This window comes from Thermobia domestica, chromosome 17, assembly GCF_964235325.1.
Source record: "Thermobia domestica chromosome 17, izTheDome1.hap1.1, whole genome shotgun sequence".
NCBI lineage: Eukaryota > Metazoa > Arthropoda > Insecta > Zygentoma > Lepismatidae > Thermobia > Thermobia domestica.
In genome coordinates, this window is record NC_137470.1 from 62749564 (window position 1) to 62774020 (window position 24457).

General features: G+C 36.3%; 1 protein-coding gene across 3 annotated transcripts in view; it reads right to left on the minus strand.

The window, feature by feature from the left end:
* The window catches only part of LOC145674643 (uncharacterized), a 90008-nt gene that overhangs the window by 17898 nt on the left and 47653 nt on the right, over positions 1–24457 (minus strand). For all 3 annotated transcript variants that reach the window (XM_081744860.1, XM_081744861.1, XM_081744862.1), the window contains 2 exons: positions 22015–22197; positions 10911–11026 (listed from right to left, as the gene is read on the minus strand). In XM_081744860.1, coding sequence (XP_081600986.1) covers positions 10911–11026; positions 22015–22197 — 299 coding nt within the window. The remainder of the gene's footprint in view (positions 1–10910; positions 11027–22014; positions 22198–24457) is intronic.

The window sequence follows — 24457 nt, forward strand, 5'->3', positions numbered from 1 at the left end:
ATTGTAAAGATCACCATTGTTAAATAGACATTCGTTGGATTTCTCCATTGTTAAATAAACGATCAACTTTATCTGCCATACTTTCTACCACAAACTAAGCAAACTTTGTACACTCATGAACGATTGAGATATCTATGGAATGGTATGTGTCGATTTCACATATTGTTGTTCTTTCATTGTTGAAGGCCACCATTGTTAAATAAACAATCGTTGAATTTCTAAATTGTTACCTAAACAATCAACTTTATCTTACACTCTTTCTACCAAAACTAACCAAATTTGGCGCACTCTTTTACAATTGAGACATCCATCGAACGGTACGTGTCGATTTCACTTATTGTTGTTAATTTCATTGTTAGAGGCCACCATTATTAAATAAAGAATCAACTTTATCTGCCATACTTTCTAGCAGAAACTAACCAAACCTTACACACTCATTTAAGATTGAAATATCTAGGGAAAGATATGTGTCGATTTCTCATATTGTTGTTAGTTTCATTGTTGAAGACCACCATTGTTAAATACACAAGCGTTGGATTTCTACATTGTGAAACAAACGATCAACTTTATCTGCCATACTTTCTACCACAGACTAACCAAACTTTGCACACCCATTTAAGATTGAAATATGTAGGAAACAGTACGTGTTGATTTCACATATTGTTCTTAGTTTCATTGTTGGAGGCCACCATTGTTAAATAAAGAATCAACTTTATTTGCTATATTTTGTACCAGAAACTGACCAAACTTGGCACACCAATCGGATTACCACTGAGATATCTAGGGAATGGTACTTGTCGATTTCACATATTATTGTGTTTTATCGTTTTAAGCCACCATTGTTCAATAAATAATTGTTGAATTTCTCCATTGTTAAATAAACAATCAACTTTATCTGCCATACTTTTTACCACAGATTAACCAAACTTAGCACACTCCTTTACGATTTAGATATCTATGAAATGGTACTTGTCGATTTCACTTGTTGTTGTTAGTTTCATTGTTAGAGGCCACCATTGTTAAATAAACAATAAACTTTATCTGTCATACTTTCTACCAGAAACTGACCAAACTTTGCGTACCTATGTAAGATTGAAATATCTATCCTATGGTTCATGTCGATTTCACATATTGTTTTAGTTACGTTGTTGGAGACTACCATTGTTAAATAAACGATTCACTTTATTTTCCATACTTTTTACCAGAAGCTGACCAAACTTGACATATTTACGATTCAGATATCTAGAGAATGGTACATGTCGATTTCTCATATTGTTGTTAGTTTCATTGTTGGAGGCCTCCATTTTTAAATAAACAGTAAACTATTTTCCATACTTGCTACCAGAAACTAAACAAACTTTGCTTACCTATTTACGATTGAAATATCTATGGAATGATACATGTCGATTATCAAGGGCTAACAAGCCCTAGCCAAATTGTGTGTAATACATCAGTATGCGTTGGGATCAAACGATAATTATTCGTAATCAAACGAGCTGGACAAATTCCGATTGAATTTGTTTTCATGGTGGCTGTGGTGGAGGGGCTAACACGTCATCGGTAAATGTTATTGTTCGGAAAATGGAATAGTAAAAAAAAAAATAAATAAATAAAATAAAATAAAATAAAATAAAAAATAAAATAAACATATTTGAGTCAGAACTTTGTTGCGCCTGTTTTATAACCAGTGTGAACTAGTTGTGTGCCTCCAGATTTTTTTTTTTTTTTTTTTTTTTTGTCTCAGGTGGAGCGAGATGGCCCCCTACAGCGTTCCTAGAATTACACTCTAAAAGCCCACAGTGTTCCTAGAATTGCACTCTAAATCCCCTCCCATACAACTGACCTGTGCTTCCCAGCAGACACCTCAAATTTGAACTCTGTTGAGATTCTATGTAAGTTTGTCGGCTGTACGTACAAATTCAGAGAATAAACATGTATTAGGGAATGAGAAGTTCTCGAAATAAATTTGCAAGCTGAATATTTTTTCGCGACATAAGTGAAGAGTAATGATATACCCTTGAAGAGTACCCTGGAGAGTAAGAAAGCTCTAAGCAAAATAATCATTGAATAAATAGCAATGTAATCACAGTAATGTGTATATATGGCATGTTGTATTTCTACCAGATTGTCAGAGCACTAATTCTCTCATTTTTTGATGTGAGCGATCTCGCTATCGAATTTCCAGAAGAACATTTTAAAAAAAAGTTGTATTTAGGTCTATTCCATTTTAAACAAACGAAATACGTTGCGTAAAAGAACTTTCCATGTTAAAATATTTGATGGGTAGAGTAGTTTGTGTGGGATTTGATTGTTATTGCATGTATCTATTGCATGCTGAATAGGTAGCTGGGAAAGCAGCCAGGATATTCATTCTGACGGTTGCAAGCCCGTGAAAATACAGAGCAACAGTTACTCCAAGGGAGTAGATAATAGATAAAAATTCTTAAAACTACCGTGGGAGAGAGAGCCGAAAGAGGGTATAGTGTGAAAGTTTGGGCCCACAGTGTTCCTAGAATTGCACTCTAAAAGCCCCTCCCATACAATTGACCTGTGCTTCCCAGCAGACACCAGTAGGGAAGTTCCGCCAGGAACGCAAAATCACCTGTATACAGCTCTCATTGTTGAGACACTAAAATTTTTCAATTACTCGTATACGGAAGATAAACATTACGAAACTATTTTTATTTATTTATTTATTTACTTATTCCTCGGGGGGTAGTCTATCTCAGAAGATTACGATTAGCATAATTCTATGTTTCAGGAGTGCGCTTCGAACCCACCCCTCAGAGGCGGGTTTTTGGGCGGGCCAACTATATCTTGTCCGCAGGTCCACACATTAATTAAAGTATATGTAACACACATGTACGTGTGTGTGTGTGTATGTATATATGTATGTGTGTGTATATATGTATGTGTGTGTATATATGTATGCTAAATGTAAAATATTTTTGAACCAATGTTTCCAATCCAAATAATAGAGCCCCACGGCTCCAATTCGCCAAGGGCTCCATGAGAACAAATTCCGCCTGTGTCACCTTCTACACATCAGTGGCTATGCCCATAGTATATTCTATGATAACAATTGACTAAATGTGCTGTTCAAGTTTCACTTTCTTGGAAAGAGAATGCGTAAGACTCTCTTAGTGTTCCAACGAGACGGGACTCGACTTTTTGAAGCGAGACACGATACAATACGAAACGTTTTGTGAAATGTCTCGTTTCGTGTCTGGAAAAATACAAACACAGTTTCTGAATTTGCTTAAAAATTTATTAACTCGGAATGAATTATTTGCCTTCGAAATGTATACCATCTTTTATCATTTCAAATGATCGAAATAATTCAATGTTTCAGATCCTACAAAGAACAGGGAATACCTAAAGAATTTTTTAAAATGATTCTTACAAACAGCTTTCACTTCCATTTTTCAATCGATTCAAGTTTAATTATTTTGTGATAGTGCTCCAGATTCAAACACAAATGTAAAGCGTTCATTGAGATCAGTGTTTCAGAAGATTTTATTCCGGGGGCTGGTGGAGATATCTACGTATAAAAATCCTGTTATAGAAGTACAAGTACGCATAGATGTGGCAATTTTATCAGTAACTAACTATTGTTTCATGGTCTTTCTCGTTCCGAACCAAGACTAGGGATGCGCACGAGACAAGATTTGTGGCTGTCTCGTCTCGAAAATGTGCTGTAAAATTGATGTCTCGACTCGAAAAATGTATATTTTACTATTGGAAGAGCTGTGTCTCGACTCGAATTTTGTCAGGAAAATTCTGTCTCGACTCGTCTCGTGCGCATCCCTAACCAAGACAGAAATGTGTCAGCCTTTCTCGATACTGAGTTTTGAAAAGATGCTGATTTGACAACAAAATTTATCTTTTTTATTGTTTTAAGATGTTATTCCAAGCTAAACCATTTTTTAAATGGGAAAGTTACATAGGCCTCCTTATTTGTTGAAGTGGCGCCAGGGGTTCTGAAAAAAGTATATCAGAATAAATGGGGAAATCTTGCCTTTCGACTGTACTGACGGTATTGACAAATAATTACTGGTTCAGTCGAATCTAAGCAGTCGTTGCTGGAAGATTGCAGTCGTGTTGTGTGTTGTGCTACCAAACAAAACTTGGTTACAAGTTGTAATTTTAACCACTTGGTATAACAGCTCTTTTGTGGACCTCAGCCTTTCTGGTGTTGCCACGAGACGAGACAGAACCATTCGATACGAGACGAGACGGGCAGATCGTTTCTAGACGAGACGACACAGCCAGAAATCTCGTCTTGTCTCGTGGCAACACTAGACTCTCTAGATATATCAGTAAAAGGAATGACAACGTTCCTCACGGAGCACGTGTTAGCTCTCAGCCTCCTTCTTTCACTGATGTTTGTTTACATAGTAGATGAATATATAGAGAAATGAAATGAAATGAAATCTTTGAGTTTTACGTCCCACGATTATGCCGGTTAGGCTAAAGGAGACGGTGATGATGAGTAATGAATGACATGGTGGAATGAAGAAAGTGGGAGGAAACGGGAGAACACGAGAAAACCCACGCACACGGTGTTTGTCCACCACAAAGTTCACTTGGCGGGAGTTGGGATCGAACCCGGGACCCCTAGCACCAGAGGTGAACGCTCTACCACTGAGCCACCGCGGCCTCCATGAATATATAGAGAGTAACAAAAGGATGAGATATGCAGATTCTCCTGAAACCACATTAAAATTGTAGCAGTATTTGGAGCTTGTTATAAATGGATTTACCGGGGAACTAAAATAATTCTTGGAATTGATCATACAGTATTGATATAAAAAAACATGGAAACAAGTAAAGACAAAGAACTGAAATCGTGAGTTTGTTTTCAAAATACAGAAATCTCGAAGGAATATCTGTTTAGCCGACTTTAATTGTAAACGAATTTTGAATAAATTTGCATTCCTTGAATTCTTATACATAAAAAATAGAAATCTTTCTTTTAGCGTACGAATGAGAGGCTTTAGGAAATTAGGCCAAGATAATTAAAATGATACTGTCCTTTACAAAATTTAAGGGGAATACCATGATCGAAAAAGCATGAGTCAAACTATAAAGGTCAGTGGTAGCTTTTGTCATTTCTTACGACCACTATACGCACCAAATTTATTCGTATTATAAAACCGATATCATTCAATAAATGTCAAATTTAACAGATCTTGAGAGATGAAATGACAAAAATTGTCATTACCTCTGTCGCATAATATATTCTAGCTTTGGGACCCATGTCATTATATGACTTTCACGATAAGTGACAAGGAGAACATAAATCCCAAGTTCAAAACGTAAGGAAAGAAACCGGCTGTTCGCACTTCAAATTATGAAAAATGTACCAAAATGGTTGAAATTATGATTTTGTATTTCTTTACGAGAAAGAAGAATAAAAATAAAAATTGGAGCAATTCTAATCATGTATGTATAAGTCCACTATCTTCTTCAAGTTACTAAAGCTAACTTCAAGTGTTTCAACCATTTTTGATACATAACTCGAAAACTTTTAGTGATATTAGAGGCAAGAATACGTGGTTGATAATGAATTTTTTGATTATGTCACAATACTTTTGAACTTTACATTATGAGAAATGGCATATTCCAAAAATAATTCAGTACCACCCTAACCTGAATTTTACCAAAAGATTAGCGAAAGTGATACGGTGTGCGTCGTCCAGGGTTTAATTCCCGGTGTGGCACTCAAACATTGCTGTGTTGACCAAACATCGAGAGAAAAGTTGGGAAACTAAAGATAGCGGACTTCAATCTAGACAGCCGGCTACGTTGGGTGTAGTTGTGCTGACCACTAACATAAGCCCGCTGCAGACTCAGATCACAAGGGACTGTTGCGCCAGGAGTTTATATATATATATATTGGTGTTATTATTTTACCTTACCTCTCAGTAGCGTAAGTAAGGACGAATGGGCCTCCCCGCAAAAATGTTAAACGGACCCCCTCTATCCACATCCATGAGTCACGTAAAATTTACAGAGAGCAGTTTTGACTTTCTATGTTCTATCTAGTGAGTCACAACTTGCTCATATGCAAAAATATGCACATTATTATTATTATTATATTATTGTGCTATAGTTTTCGTCTATTCTGCTGTACCAACCTCGAGAGTCTACGACATCCGACATTTTTAATGAGGTGTAGTAGCCCCACTTTTTGTTGTTTGGTTCGATGCTGGTTTCACTGTCCTTTTCCCACCTTTGAAATAATAAGCACTTGAAATACATAACTTGAAATACATAAGCACGGCAGAACGCGAAAACTCGACAAGTCGCGCTGTTTCCGAAATGAAGCTCCCAGCCATTTACTCACCCTGATATATCGTCGTCCTTCCCCATTCAAGGCACAAGCACCACACTGACTAATCGAGTGAGATTCTTGTCACGTTTGGCGCGCGGTTGTGTTATGCCTTGTAGCTCTTATCTCTGCACAATGATTTCGTTCAAAAAGTAGCGAGTGGTCATAATGTTTTCGCTAGTCAGTATAAGTTTTGTTGGCATTTAATTTACTAAATAATCGCTCAGGTGTTACCGTCTTCACAGGTAAAAATGAGATATAGTTGGAACATCACATAATTTTTAACATCCTAACATTATAAAGTTTAACTTCGAAACTGAAATGGGCTTCTCAATGTTGCGGGCTCTGCAGGCCCTTTAGTTGCGCCACAGCATTCTCTCTACTCAGAAGGATAGGGACAAATAGAAAAATCAAAATTCATTATGTCCATTTTTCAAGCATCATACGCTTGAGGAAAAAAAAAAATCATATAATACTGATACGTAAGAAAATATTGGTATTGTTTGTTTTCTGTATACAAAGAACCATTTAGGTTTTTTTTATCTCATATTCTGGTAATAATCGAAAAAAAAGAAAAGAACTTCATGTGATGAACGGACGAAAAAAAATTGTCAACGCGATGCGAATGACGTTCTCTGCAACCTAATTCACGTTTTTCGTACAAAAACTCTATTCCTACCTGCAAAAAGAAAAGATTTCTGTTACCCGTCAATGGTTGAGATTTTTCCCTGCGGCTGAACAACACGGCTTGTAAAAATAGACTGACTGACTGCAGGTGCACAAAGGAAAAAAAATGTTGGATTCCTCTCCCCGCCCACTTCAAGTGTGGATATCCTGGACACATTCAAACTGAGCGGTACGATCTTTCAGTTCTTCCCAGTAGAGGTGCCAGCAGTGATTGCTAAATGAAAAAGTGAGCATCTGGTGGCGAAAAGGCGAAGTGCTCGGACAAGGGGGTGGGCACAGTAACCTTAAAAGTCCTTACAAAGGTCCTCGTGCACCACAAACGTGCGTTCGCCACCAGACCAGTGAGGAAAGTTCCAACTCTTGAATTTGAAATATTGTCTTCCCTATTGTTTTCAGAAAGGGGAAAATTGTGTCGCCATACCAAGATTATACTTACCGTATTTTGCAGTATATACTGTGCACCTACGTTTTGGTGCAACATTTTACGAAGAAAAGTTATTAGTATAATTTCATACATAAGTTTAAATTTTTACTTTATGAAAGAGATCCAAAGTGCTTCTTGGTAACTCCATTATCACAATCTTTAGAACATTTAATAAATTTTAGCTTAAAACTGGCTGTTCATGAAAACTGTTCCGTGATTTTTTCAATTTTCTTATCCAACGTCATAGATTGCTAATTAGCACGTAAGGTGTAGAAAGAGTAATACCAACTCACGCAATGTTATCAAACCGGCACAACATATTACAGTAACGGTGCTTCATATGCAGTTAATAGTCAATCTCGATTCGTTTGTTTACACTGTCATTGCAATAGTGTGCTTAAAAATTTTATTGTTGTATTGCATTGTAATTCGTATAGGGATGTCGCTAATGTTTTCAGAAATAACACTTCTAACGCACAAACATACAAATATGAAAATTAAGATCATTTATATACACTGACTGCTTACTGAATTGCGACCACACAAGAAGGCGTGGCAAGCTGCCGAGCTGATAACATGACTCGAGGTTGTACGTTGGCAGACAGCACATTGTTACATTAGAAGGTAAGCAGGATTTATCCGCATTCCAACAGGCCATGTTTGTAGGTGCCCGAGCAACAGGTATGTCAATAACCGAGACAGCAACATTAGTCGGATGCGCCAGTTTCAGTCTATTGAAGAAGAAAATGGGGTAACAGCCTCCAAGAGACGGAAATGCAGGGGCGTACGGAAGATCACACTCTGGGGTAAGCGTCATGTCAAACGGATCGTCACAGTCATACGAACCTTCAGTGTCTGGGAATTACGTGACTAATACAATAGTGGATGCATAACGCCCATATCCCACGCTACTATGCGGCGTACACTGGCACGTATGAAATTCCACAGCAGACGACCCGTTTTTCACCTACTACTCACGACTCGTCACCGCCTACCGTATCGCGCTTGACACAGGAGGAAGTTAGTTGGACCGCAGATAATTGGAAAGGGTGTGTTGGTCCAATGAATCGCGATTTGTGCTACACTACTCGGACGGGTGCATACATGTATGACGCCAACAGCACGAAGCTATGGACATCTTCGTACATAGTGCGTACTGTTCAGGCAGGTGAGGGCGGCTGTATGGTTTGGACATGCTTCTGTTGACATGGACTTGGACCTTTGGTGTCCTTGGACCACAGCGTGACATTCGTTGTGTACCTGCAGGTGTTACGAGATCACGTACACCTTACAATACAACGCTTCTATTCGCACAGAGATGGCATTTTCCAGGACGACAATGCACGGTACCACCGAGCCAGGACTGTACCTGCTTGGCTTTAGCAACATTCCACGAAGCTGAGGCACATGAACTGGCCCCTAACTAGCCGGACCTTAATCCTATAGAACATCTATGGGATGTTGTGGAACGAGTACTTCGCGCCACGACTCCTAAACCGACATCTTTGGTCTCTGTGAGATATCATCAGGAATATATGGTATCAGATCCCCGTGGAAACATATAAGCAACTTCATGCCACGCTGTGTCCAGATCGTCCTTCGAGTGAAAGGTGGACTAACAAAGTATTAAGTAGGTGGTCACAATTCAGTGATGCTCAGTGCAAAAACGCAATTAGTACAAAAGGTGTATAAGGCACGTCCTTATTTTTCTTTTTAAAATAATGACAAAAAGTTGCGCATTATACACGGCAAAATACGGTACATACTTTAATGAATACTCAACAATGAGACATTTCTAAAAAAACATACCTCGATGAAAACATTTTTTAAGCATTAATACTTGCAAGCCTTTAGGTTTTTAGTAATCACTTCGACTTTTCTTGTAACATATATCATCTTGTTTCACGGAAATATTTACATTAGTAAGGACATTAGAAGGTTGCAAACAAAACTTTAGAAAAGTCAATAAATAATATGCTATAGAACTAAGAGAACACAAACACTCCGTATCTCTAAGCCTTAAAAATACAAATCAGTGATGTTACGCTAGGACGTAGAAAAATGTACCTGCTTCATGTACTACCATGCTTTATCTATTTTAAATATACTACTAATAAAATGCACTGCAAATATTTCAGATACTTTTTGTCGGTAGCAATTTTGGATAAGAATTAACTTTGGACAAATATGGCGCATTTAGAAGAATGTACTCTTCTCTAAAAATTGTGCGCCTGAATTTTACCAAGTCCCTTAAAACATTGTCAGTTTGCCAACAACACATTCGAAGTAATAGGAGGGAAAATCATAGGAAAAAATAGCGAAACCTCCGAACACAGCTCACGGTTCGCCGTTCGAAATACCCAGTTCCCCTTTTGTTACTTAATGTAATTACACTTTTAGGAGAAAATACTACCTTCGCGAAAGCAGAAAATTTGGTTATGGCAAACCACACACACCATTAATACGCATACTCGGAAGAATAAACGCTTTAACCCATTTAGTAAGAATGAGTAGCATCTATTTACCCTTAAAAAAAGAATAAAAGATGCTGAGATGATTCATTTCCTTGGTGTTTGGTAATTCGTCGAGCACAAACGCTAATCAGCGTCTCTATGAATCATAAAATCAAAAACTGTAATTTAAGAACAGCGGATTTTTTTTTTTTTTTTTTAATGAATGCACCGAGTGTGATTCGAATCAGGTTTAAAAGTTTTGAATCCTAACAGAAAGAAAAAAATAAACACGCGCGGTTACGAAACAAACTATAAAACTACCTGTCAGTTGTATTGATAGCGAGTGAGCTCCTTCAAATCTTCCTTGTTTTTTACGATTTTCTTTGAGTTGAAAATCATGTGTTTTCTTTAACAAAACGAAAAATTTGCATTCGCCAAGGTACTATTTTACTCTGAAACTAACACTACATTAGGTAATGGAATATGACCTGAATATTTCAAACAGCAGACAACAATGGCTTCACTACTCTTTTCTTCTTTTGACTTCCCTCCTATTACTTCGAGTGTCTTGTTACCAAACTGACAATTTTAAGCGAATTAGAAAAATTCAGGCACCCAATTATATTTTGGAGAAGTGTACAAAAAGTGTTTTTTATACACACAGACACACACACACACACACACACACACACACATATATATATATATATATATATATATATATATATATATATATATATATATATATATATATATATATAATTTTGCATCTGCTTTTGAAAGGAGCCATTACTTTCATTTTAATTTAGGAACAACTCTTTGCTTACATTATTGGCGACGAGGGAAATGAGAGTTTCTGGAAAATTTTCAGTGCAATGCTTATATGTTCAAAATAGAACACAGATTATTTACAAGAATATGCACATTTCAAATTCATTTCTTTCTTCTTCAATATTGTTGAATAATGTGAAAATATTCCATAAGTCTTTAAAGTGACATAAAGTTTACTCACATTCCAGACTCAAAACCCATTCCAAGACTTTCCGTATGTTCAGCTTTAAGAAGATTGACTGTCCTTAATTTCTCCTCCTCTCTTTTCTCTTCTGAAGTTATCTCTTGGTGTGTTAACTGCAAATTTAAACAATGGTGTTATGCACGCTAATTATTAAGAAAGAAAAAAAGTTTAGTAGTATTAGTCATTTTAGTATTGTAAGTAAACAACATGAAAGCAAAAATAGGACGATGAGAGAGAAAGCGTTATTCTTGCTAAACATTTCTGTTCAGAATACTTTTAATAGATGTAATATATATATCCTAAACATTTCTACCATATAAAACAGCTCCCTCTTCGTGTTCATAACCAACTAAAGGAAACACACGAGCGTACTGAAAGTTTCAGCCGAAATTAAACAGCAAAACGGAAAGTTTTTTTTTTATTAGGGATATATCAAGTGGCGTATTTAGGGAGGCTTCCGGGCTTTAGCCTCCCCTCGGAAAATGTTATTTACTATATTAAAGTAAATGAAATATCTTGCAGAATTTTCACATTTCTAGGACTAAAGTTAGCGAAGCGCCCCGAAACAAAATCGTAAATACGTCACTGGATATATCAGTACTTGAATTCGGAACCTTCTTGCTCCGAAAAATATGCAGTTTACAATATATATTTATATAAATAAGTTTTTTAGGTTTTCGTATGTAAAACTTATGACATAATTTATGACAAGATATTCATCAACACCATATAAATATTTACCAAGTTAACAGAAACACCTACAAGAATGGAATTAGACAAACTTTCACCCTCACAACAGTTCTGAGACGATGTGGAATTAAGTCATAAATGTCGTCAATGAAACGAAATGGAATATTACACCATTCCGTGTGTAGTGTATAAGTCAGTTCCGTGAGACAATGGAGGGGAAAATATGCACTGGATTCATATCTCCAAAACGGACCACACATGCTCGATTAAGTTCAGCTCCACGATTGAACAGGCCAGGAAATGCTTAATTTCATCTTGATATTCGTCAAACCACTCTGCAACATCTCAGCTATCTGAATGGGCCAATTATCAGTCTGAAATATAACGTCATCCTCTAAACCATAGGATGCATACGGTCCACTACAAAGGCGACATAATAGCGGCCAACGATGCGATAGGTAAGTATTAGCACAGGACCGACTGAGAAACAGGATATTGCAGCGCACAGCATGCCAGAGCTGCCGTCACGTTAATCGGTTGGGCGGAGAGACTGCAGATCATATCTTCTTTTGGCGTCCGCCACACATAAACACGTCCTATGGTTACAAATAAGATGAACAATGACTCATCCGACCATATTACGCGTTTTCAGTCATCAGCGGTCCGTGTTACACGTTCGCGACATCATTGGCGTCGTGCTAAAGCGTTATGATCTCTTATAAGCGGCTTCACGCGTTGAATCGGACGCCGTATGTCTGTGTCATGTAACTCGCAGATGATTGTGATTGTCGACTGAGGTTGTGGGAGTTGCTGCTTGAGTTCCTTCGTTACCTGTACCGCAGCTGCACAACGGTTTTGAGTGACACTCCGAATTAATGCTCAGCGGGACCTGTTATTGAGGGTTTTCTTCCAACCACTGTTCCTCCCTGTCGATGTGATTTTGCCGTGAGCTTTGTAAGATGTCATCACATTGGACACTATTCCTCGCAACTATTTCCAAATCCCTGTGCAAACCATATATAGGATGTTTCAAAACAACACGAACAAAATTTGGCAGTTGATTCCTGACACCAAGATAAGACAAAAAGTATAGACTAACCCGGGTGCACAAATGCTTCCATTTGGAGTTATAGACTGCTGAAAACATAAAAATGAACTTTAAAGGTCCATAGCTCCAAGATTATGGGACTACCGTATTCGGGTCAAAGCTTCACTTAGGAACTAGCATGTGTTCTATCCAAATATCCAAGTTTCAGAATCTGCGGTACTTCCGCAGTAATTTTTAAAGAGGTAGTTGGTGAGTAACTTAGGATTCTGAAACATGTATTTTTGGATAGCGCACATATTAGTTCCGAAGTGAAATCTTGACCCAAGTACAGTAGGTCCCATAGTTTTGGAGCTATGAACCTTCAAATGTTCATCAAATGTTCATTCTTAAATGTTTCCGGCAGCCTATAACTCAGAAAGGAAACATTTGTGAACCCAGATTGGTCTATACTTTTTGTTTTATCTTGGTGTTAGGTATCATCTCCCAAACGTTGGCGGTGTTTTGAAACACCCTATATATATATATATATATATGACACGTTTTGAATGAATAGGGAAAAAGTTACAACGGATTGAAAATTATTTTTTTTTCGAAAAACTGTGTAGATAAGTATACCTTATCTAAATGCATAGGTGGTTATGAATAAATGTGATCACAATACCGCTTACAGCAATTTGGTGCCTCTAAACTTCTGGAGACATGGTAAAAACTGTTAAAGTTTGCAACATTACAAAAAATTATGTAATCCCGAGAACTTGTATTTACAGTTACCAAAAGTATTGTTGTACTGTTATAGAAGCAAAGTAAATCAAATATCGTTTTAAAAAGTTCCCACAAATACGAAATTTTACACAATATGTTAAATTTTATTTATTTATTTATTTCATATCTCCGGAATGGTTTGAGATATCAATTTGTCGTAAATTGCATTATTATCTTCATGTCTCTTGAAAACCAAGTATGTAATTCAATGTGATACTTTTCAAACTAGTTTTTTCGAAATAAAGTCCTTTGGAAAAAGTCACCTTTTAAATTACTTGTAACTTTGTCTTACTGTTTCGAAATATATCATATGAGGACGGTGGTGTTCAACATTAAAGTAATTTGATTAAAGTACTTTACACCGTCCCTCTTGTGTTATTACTGTTGTAGAATCATAGAAAATTTAGTTGCTTCTCGAAGTTTGTGATATAATAGCGTCCTTAATTTGCAACACAGCATGACAAGTGTAGTATTGTAAGTTTTAGTTTTTCATGTAGATTTGAAATATGTAATAACGTGACGTAGTTCCCTTTGTAAAAAATACAACTATGTGTTGTGTTGGCAACATTGTTAATCTTGTGGTACCACGGAGTATGCCAAAGAATGTCCCCGTATCCATATTAGCATAGGTTTCAGCGTTTTCTGTGTATTAATTTAAAAGTTTCAAAATAAATGGTCCACCATATATATATATATATATATATATATATATATATATATAAACAAAATTTAAAACATTGTGAATAATAGCAAACGATTGATCTTAGTTTCGTCACAGCGTATAATATTAAAAGGGTGTAGTTACATAACGATTTAGTAGTACTCAGTAAAACCAAGTGAGTTTCTACATATTTTGTTTTCAATGTGCACCTAGAAATAACAATTTGTGTTTATAAGCTACCGTCACATATATAGGTTCGTTTATGTATTTCTATACTTTTATTTATTTTTAAAAATTTTTTTTATCGTTAATTTGACAGAAGATACACATTTCTCAGGACTTTCAATGACTCTAAAATATAAGTATAGGAACATGTAGAATTTGGAATCTGCTCCTGCCTGAAGAAGACAAATATTTAGCAGATAATTTCTGTTCTCATGAAACATTGAGGTCCGTTTTAGAAACATCAATAAGACCTTTCAGTTAGTATGCATAATATACTTCAAGAATTAACGTTTGCACATTGATATTCGAAAGCTGTAATTGGATACATATGATCATGGAAAAAAAGGTCGTGGTCGAAGCGGGGAGAAGCCCCACAGTCTGTGGCCAATTCCACACTGAAGCCCAGGAAAGTTATGCTCTGCATTTGGAGGGATTGAAGGAGCACTATGCATGGCGAGCTGCTGCCGCCGGACAGACAGTACAAAACACTCGGATCTGTGCTGTGGACAACTAGCTCGAGTGCACCTAGCAATTCAAAAGAAATGGTCGGAACTGACCAGCAGCAAGAGTGTCGTATAATATAGTGACAACGCCAGACTGCATGTATTTTGAACGACCGGTTAGAAACCGACAGAACTTGGCTTGGACGTTTAAACGCAATGGATAACACTGTCAGGCTACCATTTGTTCCGGTCTCTGCAGAATCCCTTGAATGGTCTTATGTTAGTCTCAAAAGAAGCCTGTGAGAACCATGTATCACACTTTTAAGCCAGACCACAGAAGCGGGTTTATGGTGTTGCCGGAAAAATAACAGAAGATTATGAAATAAGATGGTGCATAGGTGGTTCTATAATGTTATTTTCAAATAACAATACATGTATTCTCAATTTTGACCTCCAAAGACTCAATACGTTTTAGATTTCCAGTTATAATTTCATCAATTAATTTACAGAGAACGAGAGCGCAAAGATCACTAATATATATATATATATATATATATATATATATATATATATATATATATATATATATACACGACGAATGTACTATAACTAGGCGTTCGTGGAACAAGGATGGCGAGGTCACTACGATAGATTCAAACCGCATTAAAATCATACCAGCAGGTATGAATGTAGTTTTAAAAAGTCACATTTTCAAAAATGAATCACGTAAAAATTATAGATAGTCAAGCAACTAATTCACAAGTTGTATCACAGAGCAAGACCTGGAAAAATGAAATGAAATAAAATCTTTTAAGTTTTACGTTCCACAGTTATGCCGGTTAGGCTAAAGGAGACGATGATGATGAGAGATGAGTGAAGTGGTGGAATGAAGAAAGTGCGAGGAAACGGGAGAACCCCGAGAAAACCCACGAGCACGATGATTGTTCACCACAAAATCCACACGACGCGAGCTGGGATCGAACCAGGGACCCCAAGCACTGGAGGTGAACGCTCTACCACTGAGCTATCGCGCACCAGCAAGACATGGAGTACCTGTTCCTCAAATAAGTGAGCTCTTATGCAAACATAGATGGCAATATAACGTAACAGATTGTGGGATATAGTTGTGTCCTTTTCGCAACTATTTTAGCTACTGGTCGCGAAATACCTTTCTCACTAAATGATAACCAGATGTGTCAGTATCATTTCCAAATGACAAATTTGTAGTAATACGATACAACTGTTAGCCGTTAGCGTGATGCTTTTATATTCCTTAGTGAATGTATATAGTAATATTTGTTAACTTGAAAATCATCCGTTGCCTTTATGTTATTATAAACCATTATTAATATTTGGCACAAAAAAAAAAAAAAAAAAAAAAACTTTTCAAGTACAAATAGTGATCTAGAAAAAATAATTTTTCTACTCTTCAATGTGACTGATGAGTGTTTGTATTTTGTACAGGTAAGTGTGTGTTATCTGCTTACACATATCCTTTTTAAGGTCACTGTAACGTATAGGTCTCTTTCTATATATTTCAGAAAAGTTTTCAGTAATTGAAGACTTTAGGGCAAAAACCCGTCAAGTCCAAAAAGTGAAAGTGTAAATGAGATACTTTCGCAAGGGTTTCTCGTCATCCGATTTTCTTCAAATTTGGCACACCGAAAATAAATCGACACGTATTTTTTTGTTTCTTTCGGAAAATAAATTAAGGGGGCAAAGGGCTCCTTTTCAAAAAAGGGTCCTCATGATTAAAAGGCCCACTTTAAACAAATGAAACTCTGCCGATGCAAAGACGACTTCAAAATAGGAAATACGAGTTTTGTCGCTTTTGCGAGAAAAAGGTTCCAGGGGCAATGCCCCATTCGAAAGGCAAAGAGCCCCGCACAATCCTTACGGAAATTGGATTTGAATGGTATTGCTTCAAACCGTGATATGTTGTAGATATGATGTTCCTAAGAAAAAGTCTCAACGGGCACAACCATCCATCACTGACTGTTTGGCCACTACTGGACTTTTTTTTTAAAAAGTTCTAAAGGTAATGGTATTCCGGATTTCGGTGGAATTGCTTGAAACCGTGGTATGTTGTAGATATTGTGATCCTGAGAGAAAGTCTCCATGGTCACAACCACCAATCAGTGACCATTTGGTAACTGCGGAGCCACATTTTTTTTTTTTTTTTTTTTTTAACAGCAGAAGGTAAGGATACTCTGGAATTTTGGTAGAATTGCATGAAACCCTGAAAATCCATATCCCACAACCCGGAAAGAGATGGGGAGAGTAACAGCGAACATCATTTAAGCATAACCCATATTCACATGCTCATCTCAAGGGATAAAACATAGCCCTAGACAATTTTTCTCAGGATCACGACATCTACAACATATCACACTTTCACTCATTTACACCGAGATCAAAAAATCGTTGAACCTGGCTTTTTTTAATGGGCTTGTAGTGCACAAATAGGGCTGCCAACTGGCCGGTTTTTGACCTGCCTGGACGGAAAAATTGCAGTTATTTTGATTAAAGCCGGTGATTGGTACAAACTTCTTACCAACCCCTTTATGACTGTTTCTTTTTTTCTCTCTCTCAAATTTGTATCTAGTTCTAAGTATAGATTTAAAAAGTAACTTTCATTCTGTAAATTCAAAACTGTCACCTTTCCCCATCTATAAATGATTAATATACTGTATTTTGTTCATGTGTTTAGGTAATTTTAAAGAAGACAGGGACTGTATCAGGGAAATTTTGAAATTTAGTTGAATTTGAATTTTATATATTTATTGAGAGTGAAAAAGGATTTCTTAAAGCAATTTCCTGTAGTTGAAGTATAAGTTTAAAGAATAAATTTCATTTTCCAAACGCAAAATTGTCACGGAAAAATTAATATTTATTTATTTATTTATTTAACAATCACCAGATACAGCTCAGAGGCCACTTTACACTGGATATCCAACAACAACAATATACTTTTGTTCATCTGTTTCAATGACTTTAAAGAAGTGATAGTTACTGTTAAATACAATAAAATGATCAATGCGATTTCAGTTTCTCATTTATAGCATAATATATCTATTAAGCTTATTAGTGATTGTACTAAGCATATGCAGAATACAGATGTTAGTGCACTTTTGTTCACGATAGTACATTTCCTTCCCATGAATGGGTCCGAACAGAAATATTTCACACTCAGACCAATACCACAGGAAATTTTGAGGGGGAGTATTATTATTATTATTATTATTTTCCAGAGTTGGCAGTCCTATGGCCAAACGATCATAATACGATGGTTGTGTCCATTAAGACTTTTTCTCATGATAAAATCTTCAAATCAGTTTTACTAAACCTTACCGAAATCCAGAACATTGTTATATTCCAGCTGTTTTCACGAAAGTAGCCCTGTAGTGACCAAAGGATTAGTGATTTGTGGTTGTGTCCATGGAGGCTTTTTCTCAGGATAACATCAACAATATCACAGTTTCAGTCATTTTCACCGAAATACAAAACATCACTATCTTAGTTTGCTTTAAAAAAAAAAAAAAAAAAAAAATGCCTCGTAGTGCGCAAACGGTCAGTGAGTGATAGTTGTCTCCATTAAAACATTCCCTCAAGATCACAATATTTACAACATATCACGGTTCCAAGCAATTCTACCGAAATCCAGAATATCGTTAGTTACTCTTTCCAAAAAAAGCGACACTGTAGTGGCCAAACGGTCAGTGAATGGTGGTTGTGCTTATTGAGACATTTTCTCAGGATCACAACATCTACAACATATCACAGTTTCAGTCATTTTAATCGAAATCCAGAATATCACTATCTTCGGCTGCTTTCAGAAAAGTGGTCTCGTAGTGGCCAAACGATCAGTGATTGGTGGTTATGACCATTAACACTTTTTCTCAGAATCACATTTACAACAGATCACAGTTTCAGCCATTTTCACCGAAATACAGAACATCACTATCTTCGGTTGCCTTCAAAAAACTAGCCTCGTAGTGGCCAAACGTCAGTGATTTGTGGTTGTGCCAGTTGAGACTTTTTATTAGGAATATGATATCTACAACATACCACGGTTTGAAGCAATTCCATTTAAATCCAATTTCCGTAAGGATTGTGCGAAGTAATTTGTCATTTCGAAGGGGGCCATTGCCCCCTGCAACCCTTTTCTCGCAAAAGCGAGAAAAAACGTATTTCCTATTTTGAAGTCGTCTTTGCATCAGCAGAGTTTTGTTTCTTTAAAATGGCCCTTTTAATCACGAGGACCCTTTTTTGAAAAGGGGCCCTTTGCCTCTTAACGTATTTTCCGAAAGAAACAAAAAAAAAAAAAAAAAAAAAAACGTGTAGATTTATTTTCGGTCTAGTATATATGTGCCAAGTTTGAAGAAAATCGGATGACGAGAAACCCTTGTGAAAGTACCTCATTTACACTTTCACTGTCTGGACTTGACGGGTTTTTGCCCCAGTCTTCAATTTGACCTTTTAACCTTGAGAGTGACCCTAGATGGCTGGTTCGGTTATTGGTCTCGGTACTGACCTAAGGTGCCTATACACAAAATTTGAGCCCCCTAGCCTTTATAGGTAAAAAGTTATCTTGTTTACAGAGAAACGTATTTCACCCCATTTGAGAATTTGTATAGCTCGTACCCCGCCATATAATTTACCCTTTCTTTTTCCGTTCCAAGTGCAGTGGATCACTGACGTTTGGGAGGCAGTCATAGGCATCTAGGACGTCCATCTACAATTTAGGGGCGTCACTGACAACGGGAAGAAAGACAGCAGCTTACTGTCCAACTCAGTTCTTGAACCCCTGTGAGTGTTACTAACGGACAACATGAAAAGTGATTATGGAGAACACCGTTTGACGTAGTGACGTCGTGGTTTCTGTGAAAAGAGGACGTGGCCTCTGCTGAAATCTACAGGCGATTTGTGGCAGTGCGGAGACTGGATAGAAGGTTGAAAATTGGGTAGCATCTCGACGAAAAAGAGACGCAGTTTTAGAAAACAAGCAAGTGACAACTCCGGCCATCATCGCCATGGTAGAAATGGTCCTTCAAGAAAACAAATATATTACATTCCCTGAAATGGAGGCTGCCACAGGAATAACCAGAAGCACCCTGCAGCGCATCGTGCACAACCACTTACAGCTGGGGAAGGTCAATGCAAGATGGGTTCTAAAACTCTTGGCCGCAGAGCAAAAACAATGTCGTGTGGACGTTGCAGAGAAATTCTGTAATGCCACGATCATGATCCCAAAGATTTCACGTCTAGGTTTGTGACTGGTGATAAAACCTGGCTCCATTACCATCAGCCGACGACGAAGTAGCAATCAATGCATTGGAAACATAATGCCAGTTCACCGTCAAAGAAATTTTGAACAATATCTTCAGCTGGGAAGTGTATAGGTACAATATTCTGGAACACGAAAGGGATTATCCTGATCGACTTGCTGGAAGGTGGATCCACAATTAATAATGCAGCGTATGTAGAGAGCCTCAGACGCTTACGACATGCCCGTTCAAATGAAGCGCCCAGGAAAATGTGTGAAAGGAGTAATTCTGCAACATGATAATGCGTCTTCACACTAGCCGGGAAACCACTGCTGCCATTGATCAACTAGCGTTTACAGTGCTGCCACACCGTTCCTACTCTCCGGACTTGGCTCCCAGTGATTACCACCTGTTCGGGCCAATGGAAAAACCCGTGCGTAGTCGTTGGTTTGCAGACACTCATGAACTTGAACATGTGTGGGACTCCAAATAATTGGTTCCATCGACACACCGCTGGCAAGAGTGCATAAAGGGAGAAGGCGGACACATCAGTTTCTGTGTAACCTATATAAATATGTCTGAAAAAAAAAATAGTAGAAGTGTAAATCACTATAGTACAATCCTTGTATATATGTTTTCTGGCTAAAAGACTAAGATATAGCTTTTCAACCACGAAAACCCTTTTCTCATTGCTGTTGTTTCTTCGGTTCTAAAACAAGGCATATAAAAACCAGGTTCGTTTTAAAACATTAACGTAATATTAAATGTATGTAGCAAGTACTTTCTCTTCAATTTTACTAACAGTAAGATGTAAAGCTGAGCACACTGCATTTTGTCAAAATACAAAGAAAAGTTGTTATAGTAATAATAATAATAATAATAATAATAATAATAATAATAATAATAATAATAATAATAATAATAATAATAGATGAACTAGGATTAGACATTTTTCAGTACAGAGTGAGTCTCAGGATTCGTATGTTGATGTATACAATAAATTTTCTCCTTTATCATACAACGACAATTTAAAATCTGCTACAGTTTTGTTTAAACATGCAAGTGCTCTTCTGCATAACAAAATGGTTAACTTGCAGTACATGTAATACCTGATTTAATTCCCGGTGGAGGAACACAGCTTTAGAGAGAAACGAGTAATGCTTCAGGACACATTGTAATAAATAAGCTATTTCATATTTTGAGTTGTGTGAAATACAATAAACAATATTCAGATAAGTAAATGGGTGTTGCAGCGAAACTAAAAAAAAAAAAATTAAGAAAACAGTTAATCTGCTGTAAATCTACTTGTGGTGACAGTAAAAATAGTACAAGGAAACCAAGTTGGACAAAAAACAGAAAATTTATTTTGCAGTTTCTCCAAAATTAGTAACAAAACTTTATAAACACTTGTGTATAGTTTTTCTACCTACAATATGGTGGTATAAGAACTGCGGTTGTACTACTGCTAAATTAGGTATTTGGGTAGAGTTACGCAAGCGCAGTGCACTCGCATGTTTTATTCAGGTTCATATGCAACACATTTTCAGCAGTATTAAAAAATGTTTTAAAGCGTATTGTTGGTGCATTCTATGAAACGTACAACCCAAAAATTACTAGCGTTTTAATATCAAATTTCCAACTTTACTAAATAATCGAATTCACGGCTTTTTTGGTCTAAATTTTTCAATTTTACGGTCGGCGAGTTTATAAAATTAACCTTTACTGATCGCACAATGACAATAGAAACCGCCAAGCAGTCGTCCTGTTGCAGCGGAATAACTAAACTTAGCCATCGTTCAATCTTACAATGTCAATTGTACATACAAGAAACCAGAAAACAAAACAAAACAAAACAAAAGTGATTTTATTGTATTTTTATAACCTTTTGGATTCTGATAACCTGTGTAGCTATCGCAGTTTAGGTGCTATTTTCGATTTTCGAAACTCACTGGAGTTTCATACTTATGGATAAATGTTTATTTAAATTAGTTGCCATATGACTTACCAGCACTTCTCGAGGGACTACGACATCAGTAACTTGCTTAAAATCAGGTGCGATAAGCATTTTTTCGCATTCCTCATCGTGTGTGTACAGGCTACTTCCAACAACAGTACATCCACAATACTGACAGGACTTCATCTGATAGTCATCAGATGATTGGCTCGAAACCAATGTATAGTTAAACGTCTGTAAATATAGAAAACAAGGAAATGAAATACTTTTTAAGTCCTACGGTTACGCCCTGTAAGCTATACGAAACATATAATGATATAGGAAACAAAGAGACGCATCTATGAAGTCCAAATAATATCATAGGTTATCTTTTTCATAGAAGGAAATAAATTACTTCGCAGATATTCAGTACCATTGTTACCTTTAAAGGAAGATAACCTACGGAACGTTAGGTTTGAGTTTGGTAAGAACTAAGATTATTACTACAATTATAAAAGCATTTTCATGTGTGACTTGTTATCTTTACACCCTTGCTAGGAACTCAAGTTGTAAAAAGTTCCACTACTACTGCTAGTTTATATTTTATAGTGTCCAACGTTCCCAAGCTTATCATGAAAGTTAAGATACAAATGAAAACTAAGATACAAGAAATATATTGGATACAATGCAAGTTACAGTGATACAAAGGCTATTTCTCGACACATGTGACACCATTGTCCAAACATTTGTTCAAATGAGAAACAAATTTTTGTATTCCAGAATTACAAAAATCCGGAGCCTCCATCTGGAACCATATTGTGACTTCTTCTCTAAACTCATCGTCACTGTTAAAGTGTTTTCCACAAAGATGTTTCTTTAGGTAAAAAGAAAAAGATCATAGGCGATGGATGCGAGATCGGGACTGTAAGGCGGATGTTCAAGAATATCTCATTGAAAACTGCAAGCAACTCCTTGGTGGCATTTGTTGAATGGGGCCAGGTGTTGTTATAAATGAAGCGGATTCCACATCACAACATGTCCCTCCCTTTGTTTCGAATTGAACGACGAAGATCTTTCAAAGTCTGGAAGTTTGTGTCAGTATTAATTTATTACTCTCCTCACATTTAATTAATGCACTAACGAATCTCCACAGTTTTTGTTTGTGTTTTAATCAAAATAATTGTATTCTCTAGTTGCGATCAAGTGACGTCATCATGGCGTACTTCACATAACTACATAATCAATAAAGTGTAGTAACACAACTAAGGTGTATAGCTCGTGATAATACAGATGATTTAAGTTTATTTTACCAAATTTCAATAAACTAAGTAGTCAGCCATGTTTCCAGGGAGGCGTTTTTTTTTCATCACATTTCAATGTTTCCTTTATTTCGGACATATAAATTAACTGAGCAAAATATTACATTTGAATGTTTTTCTTTCTTTTTCTATTATTTACGACGTATAAATTATCTGAGTAATATTGAACAGAATATAGTATTATTTCCTTATGGATTTCCATATGTTTAAGTGGGCGTTGCCATGTTCGTATACATGCAACTCTCTCTAGTGAGCGGAGAGAGTTCGGTATAGAAATAACTATATGAAGAACGACAAGTACATAAGTTCTTTCAAGAGCACTAGATATTACATATTTTAACAGTTTCATTCAGCTACAAGGAGAAATAGTGACAGTTCTCACATTTTAGTAAGTACTTTTAAAGAGTTTTCAGTTGAATTAACGTTCAAAAGTTATTTATTTGCTTCAAACAAGTAATTTGATATCATGGCTGCAATTTGCATAAAAACAGGCTTCAATACGTTTTAGAACCATGGACCTAATACCTAATTCAAATAATCTAGTTCCAATTCGGCTATAGTCAGTAGATAGTGTGCAATTTAAAGTATATTTTCGAAGTTCAAATATGCAGTGCAAATTTCTAATAAATTTTACTGACAGTTTTATGATTCTACACATGAGCAGCTGAGTCGTTTCGCAGTCTTTCCAACACCCATAGCCAATGCCTAGCATTTGTTCAATCCGTAATACAATAAAAGTATAACGAGCAAAATGGAAAATTCTGTCACAAAAGTTATTATGTCTTCGATTACATAAATTTGTTTTCATATGAAAATCTGAAGTAAATATTTTGGAAATGTCTAAATTTATCGTTTGATTTCTGCTACCAAAAGATGCATTTTATTTTGAATTCTACATGTGATTATATTTGCAATGAAATTTCGGATTCTAGATTATCTAAAAGACAGCAAAATGAAATGAGATAGTTTTTTTTTTTTTTTTTTTTTTTTTTTTTTTTTTACGATATTCTGAATGAATTTACTAAATTATTCAATAATTTATTTTCAGAATTATTAATCAACATTTTATTTCTTTCTGGTATAAATAACTAATTCAATTTCTGATCAATAGTAATTTAATTACTTTGGTGTCAGAGATCCCTATATTTGTTTCATTTACGTACAAATGCTGGTTTAAGTAATTAAAAAGAATGAAT